This window comes from Onychostruthus taczanowskii, unplaced genomic scaffold (assembly GCF_017590055.1).
Source record: "Onychostruthus taczanowskii isolate IOZ18803 unplaced genomic scaffold, ASM1759005v1 scaffold16, whole genome shotgun sequence".
Taxonomy (NCBI): domain Eukaryota; kingdom Metazoa; phylum Chordata; class Aves; order Passeriformes; family Passeridae; genus Onychostruthus; species Onychostruthus taczanowskii.
Window position 1 is genome coordinate 5,146,944 of NW_024498795.1, and position 18,679 is coordinate 5,165,622.

At 40.0% G+C, this 18,679-nt stretch overlaps 1 protein-coding gene across 1 annotated transcript in view; it reads right to left on the reverse strand.

The window, feature by feature from the left end:
* Positions 1-18,483, reverse strand: part of GNAL (G protein subunit alpha L) — a 184,272-nt gene extending 165,789 nt beyond the window's left edge. The window contains exon 1 of the mRNA XM_041399394.1: positions 17,844-18,483. Within this exon, the coding sequence (XP_041255328.1) occupies positions 17,844-18,303 (460 nt within the window). The 5' untranslated portion in view covers positions 18,304-18,483. The remainder of the gene's footprint in view (positions 1-17,843) is intronic.
* Positions 18,484-18,679: the final 196 nt, after the last annotated feature.

An 18,679-nucleotide genomic window follows, 5' to 3' on the forward strand; every position in this document is an offset into this window, starting at 1 on the left:
ACCACATCTTGGCTAAGATGTTAGACACAAATTTTAACAGATGATAATCTATCTGTAAAGAATGGATAATTCCTTCAGTGAATCCCATCAATTCTATGAGGTTCAAATCAGCGTATCAGAAGGGCAGCGCAGACAGCAGTCAGCAGGAAGGTCTGTTTGTTTAAGCAACTAAGTTCCTGGATGAGTAAAGGTGATCTCGTCTATGTCTGATGCATTTGGCAACCCAAAAATAGGAGGAAAGCTCAAGAGATGAAAGGTGGACAGCTGGCAAAAGAATAATCAGATGCACCTTGAATCAACACCAGTCTTGTCTAAGACAAAGTTGGTGAGACTTACTGGTTTACAAGAAATAGGGTGAGGCTGATCTAACAGGTAACCCTGAGTAACACTGGATACTGCCACCACTCAAACCATTTACACTAAGTCAAGGATAGTCACCAATCATCCCTCCTTCCCACAGGACTTCAGGAACAGTATTGTAGAAAACAGGAACTAGTTTTAAAGCTTTCAATGTCTTCAGTGTTTATCTTCAACCAGAGAAGATTCTCCTTATAAGAGGTTCCAATAAAATGGCCAAGTTGGAGAAACTGTGAGACGGAAAGAAAATAATTGAATTGCATACTTGTTATCTGCTACCCAAGCACCAACATGGAAATGTATGCATTTCATCCCAAATGTGGTGTAAACTGGAGGAGGGCATGGTGGGAAAGGGAAACTGAAGAAAAGTAAAGCACAAGCTTTAATAACCTTTGACAAATATCTTCAGAGTTGCTGTTGCCATGTCTACAGTTAACTAGTTATTGCTCTTTAACTACAAAGCCTGAATGCAGCCTGTAGAATACATCTCCACTAAGACTATTCACAGTGATCTTTGCAATTACTGTTTTGGCAAGTACTGTTTTGGGTTTATCTGCGACTTGAGATGCAAGAAAGTCTTCCTCATATAATGTCACAAAATAGCTTAAGAAATATTTAAATGAGTTAACAGTCTTGTGAGTATAACTTGTGAGTATTACACAGTGAGATACCATCTCATAAGGCCCTTGGCACTTGCCTTCACATCCCTGTATCTATGAAAACTGCACCTGCCTTCTTGGGGCAAAGCCACAGTGCTCCATCATCTGCATCTACTGTAACAGGGTGTGATGAGTGCCAATCCAGTGCACCTCACTCCATCAGAGAGCTCTTAAAGACCACCTGGCTTTCCAAAAGGACCTATTTCCTACCATTAGTGGGAAGAACATCTTGCAGAAGTTTTAACTTACATCTGGCAGAAGATGACTGAAAATATATGGGCCTGAAGAACAAACAACCATAAACAAAACCAGACTTTTGCATATTCTCATTCATAAGTAAGATGTGGAAACTGATAAAGAACACCTACTATGCCATGTAAAGTTTGCAACTCTTTACTAAAGAGCCACTAGGAATCTGAGAATTTACTTCAGTATGCAATAAAAACAATGGTTACCATTATAAAAATGCTAGACCAGCCTCTGTCTTGTACAGAAGTTTCATCAGAATATGGTATCTCATGAGCTGATCTTGAAATTAACCATCATGCACCCCCCAAGTTTAAAAAAATTAAAATCCATGCTGCCTTCATAATGAAATTACCACAAGTTCTTTCCCAGTTTACTCCCAATTCGCCAAATTGCAAAGACAGCATTAACAGTTCTAATCATGCTGTCGGATAAGCCATGGCAGTTTAGCTACACAATCCTGCTTCATTCATGGCAAAGCAAATGGTGAGTAAAGAGCAAACAGAGGTGATACTATGGTACCTATAAACTGGGGAAACTGGTGTAAGAAGACATTTGGCTCAGCCAAGAGGCTGCTACAGTTTTCTTGGAGAAACAAGAACTGCATGCCTCTTTTTGCCACAGAGGAGTTTGCTTCACCGCACAGCAGGTCACACACACAAATCCCTTCCTATGGAGCAGCAAAATCTTCACACCCAAATCAGCAGGTAACTGGGAATGCAGGTGGAGACAGCTTTGAGTATCACAGCTTCATTTTGAGTACACAGTATCTGCTTGATAGTAATTCAAATTCTAAATTTAAATTTACTATTTTACTCTGTATTCGTGAACAAGTTATTGAACTTTCTTTGTAATTTTGCTGGCTTTTTTAGAGTAACCAGCAATAGCCGGAAGTTACAATACACTGTGACTGCGTTTTTTCTGAATTACTGACATGGTTTATCCAACAATGACCTCAGCTTAGATAAGATCCCAAAGAATTCATTAGTTATGGCATAGTACCACAGGTAGAAGACAAGCACTGAGGAACAGAGCAGATGTGTGATCTAAAATAATAAGATAAAATTGCATCATGTTTTGAATGGGATTTGGATCCCCCTTTGTTCCAATAAAGGAATACAGGATTTCCAATCTACATTGTTATCAAGCCCACTGATGACACGTTCAATAACTTGTACTGCACACAGAAATATTTATGAAGTGTTACTTTTACAGTCACACACATTTTCTAAGGAAAAAAGGTAGATCTATTATATTATAATCTATTATAATCTATTATAATTATACAGAAGCTTTATCATAAAAATTTTACCACTACATAAGCACTTCTATGACCAGAGAAGGTAAACTTAAGCCACAAACATGATGCAGCAACTTGACCATACAGGAATGGTAACCTGGTAACATCCAATTCATTAACTAAGAATCTGCTTCATCTTGTGGTAAATCAGATTAGTGACTGCAACAATGAGCTGCTGTCTACATTTTTTTTCCCCATGCACTCTTGTCATGCATTAGCAGCAAGGAGGAGGCACAAAGTTTTCCCTCACAGGAGTGTAGCCGTCCATCCGTCTTTGCTTAGTGTAGGAAGGGACTCATTCTTTGCTTGGCCTCTGGCTCCCAAAGCTGGTCAGATGGAGACTTTTCAGATATGGAAATCTGCAGCAGCAATACAGTGTGATGATCTTTGCAACACGGGGCAGTCACCCCTACCTGGTATGCTGCTGCCAAGACACCCTCCACTACACTGCCTCTCATGCTGATCTGAAGTGAGACGAGAGGATAACAACAGCTGCTACCAGTCAGCGTTTTTCACTGGGCTAGAAGTGGAGACTGCACACAGGACAGCCAGGAACAGGGTACTTTTAAAACTTGAAGACATTCTCATGCTGTCAAGACAGGGAACCTGTCTGACGAGTATCTGAGAGGCCCAGACCATTACGGTGGCATGGGGACATGAAAACAGTACCAGAAAGTTCAGTTTCTTCACAGCTGGGCTTTCACATCTTGGATGTGATAACCATCACAGGAGGTCACACAACTGCAGCATGAACATTAGAGAATAAACATGGAGAAACTTTATTGCTATGTTTCTCCATTCTCAAGATGTAATTTATTTAATTTGACAAGCAGTTTTCAGAAATCAGAGTAAATATCAACATAATAATTTGGACACAAAAGGTAGCAGCTTATTTTTACAGCTCTCTAAAATAGTTTTAGAAGTAGGCCAGGATGTAGACATTTAAACTAATATTTGAAAACTAGATCATATGTCAATTTGAACATGATCCACTTCTACTTTGATTTTCCAACTGAACATGAGGAAATATATCAATGGTCCACTCCTTGGAAAAATCCACACTAGACACTAAAAACTTCTGTATGCAGTGCAAGAATTATTCCACGTAAAAAAAGAAAATATGAGATACAGTCAACATGTCACACATTTGCTATTATTTATTCTATGCTGTATATGCTGTAAGGAATGAGAATACAATGAGAAACACAGAAAGGAAGCAGCCATTTAATCCAAGACAACAAAACACCTGTTGAAATAAGGCATGTGTACCAAAGTTTGGGCAGATATCCTTCATGATGGAATGCCCAACTTTTGCATGTCTATTTGACAGTTTGACTACAGTTAGGATCAAACCCAACTGATCCTTATAGTTGAGTCTTCCTGACGATATTCATTATATAATACTATCCAGCTGATTCTATTAAGCTTTCACCTCACAGCTTAAAGTTTTCCATCATGAATACTAATGGATACCTATGACCAGAAGGGGAAATTAGGAAAAAAAGCAAAGAAGTGTTTGGGTCAATATTTTAATAAATCTGTTGTTCTGAAATCTACCCTAGTTTTTTTCAGCACCCTGCTGTTGAGCCAGAAGTTACATGCTGCATTCTACAGGCTTCATGAAAGATATTGCATTTTCAGTTTTAGGGGTAAGAGTAAGAGTACCCTTAAAAACTATAAATTCTACTCAAACTAAGTAAATTAATTAATTATTAAAATCACTTAAATACATATTCAAGGACTGAGCCAAGTACAAAGTGTCAAAAATACCACTAAAACAAAAATTAAGAATATTCTCCTTGAAGTAATAGATACATTCAGACTGTGAAACAAAACACTTCTGTAAGTCTTCATCAGCGCTGACCATTTGACTCCAAGTGAAGCTGGTAGAAAACAACTCAGTACTTCTGAAGCACTTTTGATGACATGTACCAAAATCAAACTGAGAAATCAGGCACTCAAGAAAATTTTCTGCCATGCTTCTGGATCTCAACTTCCTCTTCCAAATGAAGCAGTAAATTCCAGACTGATGACACTACAAAATTAGGTTCACATTTGCGATTCCTGCAGTCACAGCAAGACTTACTATGCTTTAGTGTAAAAGCATGTGTTTTATACATACTTTCACATTACACTGACTTAGAATTTCAGATCTTTATATACTACAGCAAAATCAGAAACACAACTGCTCCTATACTCGCAAGTAAATTTTCCTCCTCCACAGTTTATGCTCACAATCTATTCTGGAAATTCTTTTAAAAGAAAATGCATGTTTTCTCCACAGGAGCGGTCCCTGTATGGAGAGTTAATTAAAATGCTAGAAGACCGGGCTCCAGTAAGAGCCAGATTTTTCAGAACACCCACAGAGGAAGGGCTACCTTTGAAATGTTAAATACATTGTCAATCAGGGATGGGAGTCAAGAAGGATTTTCAAGCCATCTGATGCTCTGAAAAAAAATGTGTACACCTCAGAATCAACCAACCCATACTGTCTATGATGGGATGACAGACTTGGTCAGGTATTTTATGAACTGAGATAATTGTTAGTGCATGTTTAGGATGAGTTAAAAAATGAGACTACCACAATGTGTTCAGAGAGACCTAATTCATCAGTCAAATACCTATTAATAAAGAAGAGGACTGTGAAGATAAGAATGCTTCCTTTATTTTAGCAAAAGGTTAGAGTAAGGATTGATTTCCAACATGTATCACATATAAGAATTCTGGCAATAAGCAGTTTTTCTAACAGATTTTACCCTTCTAAATACTATAAAATTGCCACCAAAAACCTGACCTAAAATGAAAGTGTTAGTTTACTAAATGCTTGAATTTAAGAGGTTTACGTTTTGACTTGGCCTCCTTTACGATAATGATTGTTTCAAAATCTAAGTAATTTTTCAACCATAAACAAAGAAGGCAAAAAGTAACAAGAGTCAGCTGATTTGAAAGACAGTGTTCATAAAAGGTCCAAGCAATTGCCTGCAAGATCTAACACAGTACAGAAGACTCTTCTGGACCACAGCCAGTAACAAATAAAAGAAGAAAACAAAAAACACAACATCATGAGATTATCCATTTTCTCCTGTGCTGGTCTGTAGTAGCAGAAAGTATTTAACTGGTTTAGTACTTCATCTTGATAAAGCATTTTCAGGCTGTTGAAAATATTAGTTTAAATAAGCAGCTGCTTTCTTTTTTAAGAAAAGGACACAGAACAGTTTCAAATACCCTAAAACCAGACTACATAACAGAGATGAAAAGGTCCGAGCAAAGTACTGCTGTTTCTGAAGTACCTCAAGTTAACAACATTATTTGTTTTACAAGAAATCATAATAGCAGCATCCTCTTCTGCACCAGACTAGAACAAAACGTGGTTAGTTAGCTTAATTGTTTAACAAAACCATTCATATTCTCAGAAATATCAAGTTAGCTTCTTTACCTTAAAACAGTAACAGCAAATTGCCCTGTGTGTCAACACAATTCTTTAAACAGAGATTCTTGCCCTCTGTCTTCACAATGTGGTCTAAACAGTTCTTTTCTTAATATTTACAGGATGACTCTCTACAAGAAGGATCTGAGCATGCCCTGCAAATCACAACAGATAATGGCGTAAGGAATGTCAATCACATTTACTGCTACTCTATGAGATAACCTGAAGGCATCAGAAAATGAAGGCTTTTTCAGGTACAAGATCCCACTATTTAGATTACATATAGTTTGAGAAAAATCACATTCCATCAAGCACAGGACTTTTATTTATTAACTAATGCCAATGAATCAGTAATAAGTTATTTGCCTAATTACTAATAAATATCTGAGGGACATTGATAGCAAACACAGTTGATTAAGTTGAAGGCTTATGTCAATATAATTTGGTATTATTTATAAGCAGCACATGTACGCCTGATGTTAGTCTGCAAACAATCGATACAACACATTTTAAGTTGAATCGGCAACCAGATAATATATGGATTTCAAGAATGAAGTGTGAACCATCAACTAGCTACAGTAAACTTTTACCCACTGATTAAAGTTACCATTGTCAATAATGCTAGCTTATCAAGACTCAAGTGTGGACAAGCAGCAACACTGGAGAACAGCAACTATGATAAACCTGGTACAGTCAAGTAATATTCTTTCATGAGCCACCGCAAGGTCATATTTTTAGAAGCAGCAGAAGCAGAGTACAAAGATTTTTACAGGTCAGTTTCAGAAACACTTGGATATATAGTAATTATATATAGTCAGCTAAATTCAAAAAATAAAACCAATGCTTCCTGCAGAAAAGAAATACAAACACCATTAAAGCAGGCATGCCCACCTCAGATACATTGGAAAACACAGTCAGACAAGAGCAATAAGTGATGAGCACATTTAGCTTTCAATGAATATATGCCAGACTGTTTTCTTTCAAGAAATGGAGCAACTACGTGAGTTACAGATACAAAACAAGATGGAGAAAGCAAGCATGGTATGAATTCCAGCCCAGTAGAAGCTGAAGTGGCTAGGTAGAACAGGGTGGGTCCTATTCTGAACTAGGGTTCAAAAGAGTAACACTGCTTGAACACTTTCTATGAAGTAATAGTGTAATATTCACGTTAAAATTCAAGCAATTTATGAGTTTAGAGCACAGAGACTATGAGGAAATGAAATGATGTCTTGGTTACATATATAGTCAAATGGAAAAATCTTACTAGTCACCTCTGGACTTTAGTCTAATTGTTCATAAACTCCTAAAGTCTGATCCACTGTCCCATTGCTTACCTCAAGCTGATTAAGCAGCTACCAATACCAAAGTCTTGATCAGTCTAAATTCAGAGAGAACTGTGTTAGGGAATAAAGGACTGAACTCAAAGCATGGTGCCTATTTATTTATGTGGGACTCAGTAATACCTTCAGACTATTTTTGTCTGACACAAGATTAAGAGAGAATAATTCAACATTTCTTTGCACATCATGTGAACAGCCAATTAATTCAAGTTTTTAATTACTCTTTTATCAGATTATCTAATTATCTTTTATCAGGGAATCAGGATACAGAATATATATATATATATAAACCCCACCAACAATCCCAAACAGCAAAAGTTCTTACTTTTAAGAGTAAGGGGTAGGAACAGAAAAACAAAATAAAAACTTTTGCTCCCATACTCGCCCAGCCATCTTAATCTTAAGAGAAATACTGTCACTAAGGAAAGGTGACATTTCAGTGGCAGTCAGCACAGTAGGATGTACTGATTTTATGCTGTTTTGGCTTCGAGGTGGTTTTGTATTTGTTTTGTCCCGCACACAATCTACATGGACGAGAACAGGAGGTGCTGCAGAACCCTGGCAGACTGTGGCACTGCTCACACAACCAATGCACAGAAACCCAGAGAAACTGAGGTATTAAGATGAATGGCCTCCCCCTAGAGCAGAACAAGGTATTAACATGTACCTGCTCTTCAGCATTGTATAGGGAATCGGAGCAAGTGTGGAACAACTGCTCCTGTTTCAGAGCATCAGAGCTCCTATCTGCTTTTACTTAAACAGCTGGACCAGGAGCACAAGCAGCTGTTGATAGCACGAAGAAGCACAAAAAGGTAGTCCCATCTTCCCTGCCCACCGTCCAAATAGCTCTCCAGCATATATGAAAGGCTGTTTGACCTTTTACTGCATTGCTTTAGCTCTTCCTGACATATTAGAAAGCATTAATTCAGTCTCTGGCAGATAGATCACATATCTGTGAATCTGCTTTAATTAGACAAGGACTACTGCCAAATGGGAGTTGATAGGGAGTCGAGTGCTCTTCAGGTGATCCTTTCTGCATTAAATTATGAGCAACTTCAAGTATCAAAAAACTACTCTCCTCATTTCAGCTTTTCTGTGAGACAGTTTTTCTTCCACCTCTGGTAGTTCAAAGACATAGCTGACATACACCTGGAGCCAGGATTGCCTGACAGAGGAGAGTTCTGCATATCACAAGCCAAATACCACTGCAGGCAGTTTTTTGTTCTTTCCCCCCCACCTCTGCTGAGCAAACATTTTCACCTCTATACACGGAGTCAAGAAGTAGAAGGCCATTAGAGTGAATATGTAGCCCCCTAAAATATTATTGTCGTTTCCTCATTAAAAAAACCCAAAATCTAAAATGAACAAGACACCAAGTGCACTGCTTCAATAATAACAAAGTCAGAAAGACACTACTGAACAAACAAGCTCATGAACTCAGATGTCACACTGAACAGAATAAGAAAACTTGAGTGAGCAGCAACAGAATTTGGCATAACAGGCTTATGCACTCGGAGTGCAATCAGAACTTCAAGGAAAAGGGACTGATATGGCTCCTGATCTGGAACCAAGACATCAGGAAGCACAGTATCAAACTCTAAGAAAATATTCTTATAATAAGAAGAATAAGAATAAGAAAACCTGAGTGAGCAGCAACAGAATTTGGAATAACAGGCTTATGCACTCTGAGTGCACGCAGAACTTCAAGGAAAAGGAACTGATATGGCTCCTGATCTGGAACCAAGACATCAGGAAGCACAGTATCAAACTCAACTCTAGTGTTTCTCTATTAGTCTTCCATCAAGGCAAAATAAATAATTTACAACACTGAAGAATCACAAAGTGTAAAAATAGTCCCAAAATTAAGAAGAAAAATATATTTACAAAAGGAATGATGCATGGCAGCTATTTAAATATAGCTTGTTATCCAGTCTTTCTCTAAGTGTCAAAAGCTTGTGTTCCCCTCTCAGTGCTATTTCACCTGCAGGGACAGTCCAGATAAATATGAATTTGAAGTACAGCTCTGTTAAACAAAACAAAGCCATCCGAATTTACATGACAGATGGGTGGTTTCTTAGTTGGTTAGGTATTTTTGTTCCCCTCATCCCATCCCAAGCGTGAGAAAATACTCTAAAGAATTTGAGATTTCTGTTCTTTCAAAATGTTAACTCAAAGGAAGATCAACTACTCAATCTAAACCAGAATTATTGTCCTGTAGTTCCCATCTGTTTTCATTCATGGAAATATTTTCAAGGGATAAAAGCAAAACAGCTGAACAGCTACTCTGCTGTCTTCAGCCATGCTCACAAGTCAGTAGACCAAATGAATAAAAGGATCTGAGAGCTCTCCTAAGTTACAGCCTGTCCTTCATGCCATTTTCCTGGTTATTGACCAGGAAATATACATAACCACGTTGCACAGCACCACACGTAACAGTACCAGACTGACAACGTACCATGAGGTTCCTAAGCACAGCTGAAGCAGAAGAATGTCTCCTACACATCAAGGAATTTTACAATTTATTTGTTCAGTATTTTTTAGTATTAGGTCATGAAATGACTAAATTGGTTGCACAGCACCACACACAACAGTATCAGACTGACAACTACCATGAGGTTCCTAAGCACAGGTGAAGCAGAAGAATGTCTCCTACACATCAAGGAATTTTACAATTTATTTGTTCAGTATTTTTTAGTATTAGGTCATGAAATGACTAAATTAAATTAAAGCAGACATATTATGAGATATAAATCATCTTGCCACTTACTTTTGCCTATCTAAAAATTAGATTAAAAAAAGGCACACAAACCAAACCCTACCAAAACCTTAGAAAAATCAAAAAAACACAAAACCTCCCCCAAACTCTTTAATCATATATTTTCAGATTATGAACTGCTTAATTCTGTGCATGTCCTTTATAAAAATTATTATATTCTTCTGCATTTCAGGTTTATAGTTCATAAAAGAACATAAAAAATATACAAATCTTTGCAATGGCTGACACATTAGAAGTGCTTACTATCATGTTCCTATCTCTGCTAGACAGTGAATTAGACAAACACAGCAAGCTCAGAACAGGCAGAAGATAACACCATAAGTTTGCTTTTTTTCATCCTTTGACTCACTGGACGTCTGAATTACAAAACAATCTTGTAGCAGAATCCATTACACTTGCCCTGTGCTTATGAAGATTGAAGGCTATGAGGTATGCCAGGACATAATCCAACCACATATTCTTGAAGGTTGGTTTATCTCACCTGGACTCCTCAGAGCAATCTCTTCATTTTACAAGAACTCGAGTGGCCATGTGACTCAAACGTGTGCCACACACAGACACGTGACTCAAACTTGAGTGGCCACACACAGACAAACGTGTGCACCTCTATCTGAAAAAATATCATTTGGAATAGAAAATGAATCTACAATCAACACAAAATTCAAACATGAACCTGGAAAGAGTGCTCTCACTTAAGGAAAACAACCAACTTGCTTTTGCTGTAGTTTTGTCCTCCACATGTGAGGCATTTGGGAAAATAAAGATGATTCTAAAGAAGGCACTACCTAACACCATGAAGTGCATTCTGCATTTGCTCCAAGGTACAGAATGATTAATTCCCTGTAGTTCAGAGAGTTGCAGCATAGCAGAGTTGGCAATGTCTCAGCAATATTCACAACAGTTTTCAATAAAAGATTCAGCTGCTTAATATAAATTACACTTGCACACAATACTGAGGATCTGTGTTCACCCACATTTTTGGCAGGTTAACATAGCCTTCATTCTTCATGATGGAAAAATACAACTCTTCCTTATCCATTTTAATCTACAGATGACAAATTAAACACAGAGTATATTACATGTATCAAAAAGTATGTATTTTCAAATTAAGAAAGTGAGGCTGGGGTGAGGAAACGATACGCACAGAGAAGGGCGATTCAATTTATTGATGGGTTTTTATTACAGATGTTTTCAAGCCTGCTACTTATCTCCATTGCTTGCACTAACCCAAATCACAGAAGGAATGGTCTCATTTTCTGAAGATAATTTGCTTGAATTGACTGCTGAGAAGTACTTTCTTTTTGCTCTTTAAAGGAATGAAGTCCTCTTAAAAGAAACTGTTAAAAGTGTATTGTGTATCATAGAAAAAGTGCAAAACTTTTCAGTTTTCTTTTTATTTTAAATACTTGGGGGGGAAAAAAATCCCTTCTACTTTTAAACAGATTTAAGCTGCAAAATGCATGTTGTTCCAACAGGATGTAAGTTCTCTAAAATAAAAATAACAGCACAGAATTTCCAATTCTACCTGGAGCGGACTTACTACAGTAATGGTATTTTCAAAAGAACAAATTTATTATTCTTGAAACCTAACATTACCTTAAAGATAAGTGGAATTTATAATTCTTCAAACATAAGTTTAAAACCAAAGAAACATAAAACACCAAATTCTGAGGATGCAATTCAAGTTTACTTCAAAGAGATCTTATGAGCTAAGATGTTCCAGTACAGGTGACTGATGTTATGTCTTACATTACAGACATTAATTGGCAGCTTTTTTCTCAGATTTTTTTGTCTTCTGCACAAGAACACAGAAAAAGAAAATAATAAATCCTTTCTTAAGGAGTTTTTGCCTATTCTGGTCCACACAACAGCACACATTTCTTTCTTCACAGAGCTTGTTCCACAAGGCTTTAAGTTATTACACTTTAATTTAATATTCATGTGCAGAGAAATCACAAGACACAGGAGTTTCAAACATACATTCATACAGTGCTACAGGGATAATATAAAATATACTAGTCAGTGTACTGAACATGCTCATCCACTCTTGGAAAAAGCATAAATATGATGTGCACAGGCCCGATACAAGGCTGCATTTCCTCCAGATCCTGCATAAGATTTGTAAGATTTTATCCCTTTTACATGAGAATAAGCAATACCTCTGTTATCTTAGTTACACCATTTTCTCTACTGCTATTCAAAAATCCACAGACAAGAACCATTTCCACACCACACAGCAAAGACAAAATGTTTCTAGAAGAGGTGTAACTATGAAAAAGTTAAACTTGGTAAGCAGAAGGCAGGCCAGGTTTCTGCAACAGCTTGGACAGACTGCTGGATGTAAAAAAAGACAAAAACAACTGTTAAAAAATTTAATTCAACTTTACAAGGTCAAATGGCACCTGACTTGAAAAAGTAAGTTGAGGGAAGCCATGACTGTATGAAAAACCCCCACCATTAAGTATTCCCCCAAATTTGCAGTTTCACTGTGTCAAAAACAGTAAAACAAAAGAAGAAGAAATTGGGTGTGTAGGTTGCACAGCTGAAAGGGATGAACACAGTAACAATGTATTTCTTCTAAACTGTTTGGGGGGAGAAGGGAAAACAAGGATTAAAAGGTAGGAGTTTTACCCACTCTTCAAAATTTCAGCAGTCAAAAAGTTCCAGTGACAGTGGGACCTTAACATGACATAACATACCTGCAAAGTTTGCTTAGCTAAGACACTGCATTCCAAGAAGCATTCATGGAATATACACAAAACTTGCCTAATAACCAAAAGTTCTAGTTAACAGCTGCAGAACCCACCCTTCCACAGCACTTAAAGCCTCCCAGTATTACTACACTTAACACAGGGAAAAATTATTTAGTTATTTTTTTCTTAAATATCAAGTGATTCAAGATAAGCAAAATCAATCAAAGGATGGAAATAAGTAAAAACACCTAAATATGGGCTAAATCTAATTAGCTTTTATTTTACAGAGAAAGAAAAGCTAAGGATTGTAAGTCAGGGATTGTTTTCAGTACACGTAAAACTCCCCCAAAGTTAAGCACTGATCCCAAACGTAGTGATGACTTCTGCCTACTGGTTTCCTCCTGTGCAAGGAGTGCATATCCCACTTCCCATGAAGTTACAACAAAAGCAGAAGAGCTTTTGAAAAGACATTGCAAATTACACCAAGTATTAGGGATTATAAAACACTTTTGCATGATTACATTTATCAGTATTTGCAGCCCAGGATTTCAAAGTCCTGGAGATTTCTATTCCTACCAATTATCTGTGCATGATCTCCATAGTAGAAATAGCTGTCTGTAAGGATCCTAAATATGCCAAGCTCCCTTATAGACCAGGGAAGGAGTCCTCTCTGGTGGTAACAGAAAAACACCTCAAACATTCAACCTCATGCAGACACATGGAAAGTATCACCACATCAAGCTAAACTATATTCAGGTATTTATCAAAAAGCATGAGTTGGCACCATATAGAAGTTAAAATTATTTTCAAAATAAAATTCATTAGGTTTAAGATTTAAAATTGGCTTGAGGATGTATGATGAACTTAAGGATTTGTGAATGTGAATGCAGAACATTTATGAGACTTCAATCTCAGTCTAAAAGCCACTGTCAGACCAGAAACTCTCTTTGCACAGAATGTTCATTTCTGACAAATCATTTGGTGCATAGTTAAGAAAAAAAAATCTATTACTCTTGTTATACACCTCTTGAGCTTTCTGGGAACTCCTATGTAGGACTTTCCCAAGCTTGACAAGGCATCTTTGTGTTTGATTTCCATCAATTCACAGGAATTGTTGTTTGTTGTTTTCTACACTTTTGTACATGAACATCACCAAACATATCTAAATTTCACTATGAATTCAGTACTGAAATATCATGTAAGTAGTTCCAATACCTTTTAAGTGAAGAAAATTAGTATCTCTGTTTCCCCTCCCTTCATCCCTATATCATTACTTTCAGTTTCTGTTGAACAGAAAAGCTTTTACTCAGAACACTTTCAGTTTCAATTTAGCAAGGAAGTGTAAAAGAATGTGTTCTGCTTGAGAAAGTCATCCCAAGTTAGGATAGCAAGCAGGAGTCAGGGTAAATGGAAAAAAATAGGAGTCAGAGGTTAGAAGACAACAGCTATCTAGGAAAAAAAAAATCAATTTATAGCTTACTTCAACATTACATGAGCCTTAATTATACCACAATGGTTAACACTCTGTTTAAAGCCAATTCCCCTTCACCCCACTCACAAAATAGTTTAAAATATGAGACTGCAAATGAGAATGTAAATTGCTTCTATAAAGTGATTTGAAATGTTTCTACAGTTTCTAGGAAATCAGCAGCTAAAACAATCTTGCAGAAGAGAGTGACTGCAATTCTGTGGAAAAAGACCAAACAGAAAACAAAACAGAAACCAAAGCTACAAAACTCCGATCAAGCCCTGCAAATATGATCAAAAAACAAATATGCTTAAAAAAAAAAAAATCCTCATCTCAGGGTTAGTAAAAGCATCCTAAGAACTCTGCACAGATGAACACTTCACTTATAAAAAGAAAAGGAAATAAACCCCCCTACAAATAATACAGCACCAAATAATCAATTCAATAATCAATCAATTTATTGTATTTTTAAAGTGGACGTTAAGCAAGAAACAGCCAACTGTGGTGGAAAGCCAGTTTCCATTTTATGTGGGTTCTTCTTTCAGAAGAAGAAAAACAAATGGACCCAAACCACATCTGCTGTTACTCCAGGGCACCAGCAAAGCCTCAGCATCACAGCTACAGCCACCTGATACTTAAACACCTATTTATGGGGGAGGCACAGACTGAGAGCTGATCTTGAGCACTTACTGCACACCCTGCCTTTCACAATCACTGGTTATGACAAAACACGTTAAGTGCTTCCGAATGTAGGTTAGGGGAGAGTGTCAAAACATCACGTGCACCACGAGACATTAGTTGGGGTAAACTGTAACAGGCAAGAACAGGCTCTTTGAGAGGTATTTACCAACACACACTATGAAAAGCCTTTGAGACTTCATAATATCTTGGTAACTGACATGCACAGCTCATCACAAAGCTGACTGTTTTCATTTGACATAATAAACGAGTAAGTGTGCTTTTAAGGAAAGGTCGTTTTCAAACATTTATAAGCTTCTCTTCTAATATACTACTTATTTAGATTCTAAGGATTCTCATTATTCTTACATTAGTGCATTTGTTTGCACACCCTTTTGATATCTAATAGTAGCTCCTTAAAATATACACCGTATTTTTCTCTAAAATTTCAATAATATCTTCTAAACTTGCCCCAGTAAATGTACGGCATACACGAGGGCAAGGCAAAATGAGGCTATTATTTACAAACTTGTGTTTAAAAAAAGAAACACAAAGCCCACGCCAACGCTGTTGCTCAACTTTGTTTGTTCTGTGATGGTGCTCTGCTGTCACTGCATTCACCATTTCACCTCTGCTGTGCATTTCCTCCATGTTGATGTACAACAATATTCCTCCTCTCTCTAGCAAAGGTACGCTTTTCAGGTTCACTCTGCCAGGAAGCCCTTAGGGGCAAGGATCCAGTTATTAACAACTTGAAATGCTATAAAATATCAGGCTGGTAATATTCTTTATTCTAAAAGACCTTTGTGTACATTCTAAGTCTTTTTCTCTGTGCAAGACTGAAACCTATTACCTGTGCAGTGCAATTTTGGTTTACTCCTTCTCTGACAAATAAACCCTTCCCCATTCTAAATAATTTCTTCTTATCTACAGCAGCATTTCCACTACTTTCAAACACAATACAAAGCACCTGCAGCTCTCCCTACATCCAAATGAAACATTTAAGTCAGGCCCTGATCTGCAAGGCCTGAAACAATAATCCAACATTTCCTCCCAGCAACATGGAGATCAAGAGAATCTTTTTTGATTATGACACGGATTTTAAACAAAATTCAACACAGGGAGTCTTAGGAGTGTTGAATTTCTTTTAGAGTGCCAAAGGTCAGAGATGATTTATTTTTCAAATGTCATTGTTTCTGAACAGGTGTTTACTGCTCTGGTTTACTATGACAACCACCCATGCTATAGACTACACACAGTATCTATTTGTCAGAATTCTTTTGTTCAATGACAATGCTCTCCAGAGGAAGGCCACTAAACAGGATCTCTGCCTTCTTACAGCCATACTAGTCAAAACACATATTCAGATGCTTGAGGAAGAAAAAAAAATTAATTTTTAATATTTCATTAAAAAGGCATATCAAAGAGTTAATTACTGCAACAGTTCAAGAATCAGAAGAAACATTTTACCACTACTACTACTACTGATAATAATAATTCCATAGAGTATGAATTACGTCTTCTTCTTGCTTCCTTTCTACCAGCTGCACTACTATCCTATAAGCTGGTATTTTACGGGTAATAATAAAGCCCATTATTTGTTTTATGGAAATCAAGCACTACAGTTCTGGCATACCTTTTGTCCACTGCTGTATTTCATATTTTCTCCTCCCCGAACCCTCCAACAGGAATGAAGGAATCCAGTAAAACAGAAACAGAGTTTTATAAAGAAGGATGTAAAGACAACCCCAAATCTGGAATGCACTTAGATAAGCACCAAAACTCTGTGCCACGCAACTTTACGAGAACAGGCAAAGAAGCTAATGCAAAAAGCAAATCAGTATTTTCATGCTAACAGAAAACAGATATTTATGACCACAGCTAAGAGGCCAAATAAGCCCTCTGCTCAGACCATAAAAAAAAAAAGCCCTGCAGTATGACTGTTCTGTTTCCTGCAGGAAATGAGATGCTTGTATTAGATACCCCTGTGGTTTTCATACTGTAAATGTATCAGCTGGTACAAATCCTCCGGAGAGGACTATTAACTAATGCTTAGAAAGAGCAGTAGCAACAGCAGACCGCACGTAGCACCTCAGAGAAGAGGGGACAAAAGCTGGCAAGTCGTCCCTAAAAAATCTGAGAGCCTGCAGCTGAAGAACACATCTTGTAGTCGAGGCGATGTCTGAGGAATGTATATATCTACATCCTCTTATTTCCCCTTACTCCGCTCACTGCTTCTTTAAATAAGGAGCCTATTGCTCATCACCACTCCTCTCATTTAGGAGCCTCAAGCCGCTCCTCATTAAACCATCCCTGCTTACACGCGGCACAGGAGGACCATCCACAGGCTACACACTTGCATGGCCATTTTACCTCCTTTCCACCGTGATTTTTAAAAAAATGTTATTATTTTTATTTTTTTTCCGTTCGTGTTTCCGAGTTGCGAGGGTGCCGAGCGAAGTTCCCGCCGCGGGCGATGGGGTAGCCCCCTCCCGGGCAGGGCTCCTCCACCCGGGAAGACCCCGCTGCTCCCCCATCCGCATCGCTCCCGCCCGCCCGCCTGCCTGCCTGGGTGGAGCCGCTCGCCCGCGCCCGACAAGCGCCGATCGTGTTCTCCATTGCAGAACCGCTGCCAGGGCCAGAAGCGGGGAGGAGAGACCAGGGGGAGGAGGAAGGGAAAAGAAGGTGTAAATCCGTCTGGGGGAGAACCCGGGGACGGACACGGCCGGGGGGCGGGAGGGCAGGGCCGGGGGGGGCAGCGGGGAGACAAAGGAGGGATGGAGGGTGCCCAAGGAAAACAGGGGAAGCCGGGGAGGGGGCGCTGGCGGGGAGTCCCGCGGGGCACCTGCCTGCCCCGGCACACCCCCGCACAGAGAGACAGACAGACAGACACACGTACCGAGCAGCAGCAGGCGGTGCGTCTGCTTGTACTCCCGCTTCTGCTCCTTGAGCGCCCGGTCGATGCTCTTACTGACTTTCCTCGCCTCCTTCTCCGCCTCCCGCTCCTCCAGGCGCAGCTTCTCCCAGGTCCTCTGGAGCGCCGGCGGCTGGTGCAGCGCCTGCTGCCGCGCCGCCTTCCCCCCGCCGCCAAGGCCGGGGCCGCCGGCCTTGGGCAGCGCCGGCTGCCGCTCGGGGGCCGCCCCATTGCCGCCGCCGCCGTTCTGCAGCAGCAGCAGCGGCGGCCCGTCCGCCTCCCCGCCGGGCTTACCGCCGGGCCGGAGCGGGACGCCGAGAGGCTGCGGCTGCGGGGCGGCGTGAGGCTCCGCCGGCGCTTCGGGCTCCGAGGCGGCGCTGGAGATGGAGCCGCCGCCGCCGGCGTCGCCGAAGAGCCGCGGGCGCAGGCTGTAGCAGAGCCCCATGGCTCGGTGCCCCCGCCGGGGACGGGCTGTGGCGCGGCGGCGCTGGCCTCAGCGCTTCCCGCCGGCCGGGCAGGCGGCGGGCGGGGAAGGGGCGCCGCGGAGCCCCTCACGGCCCCGCTGGGCCATCTTGCATCTTCCTCCCGGGCTGTGGCGGCGGCTCCTCGGCGCCGATCACCTGACACCGACCGAGCTGCCACCGCCGGGTCCACGTTACCGTAAATACCCCAGCGCCAGCCCACCGCGCAGCGCCGCCGGGGGAAGGGCGGGGGCGCCGCGCCGGCACACAGGCGCACACGGAGCGCAGCCCCCCGCCCCCCGCCCGGCCCGCCCGAGGGGCCGGGGGCTCCCGGGACTCCCCCGCCGCCCCCCCGCCCCG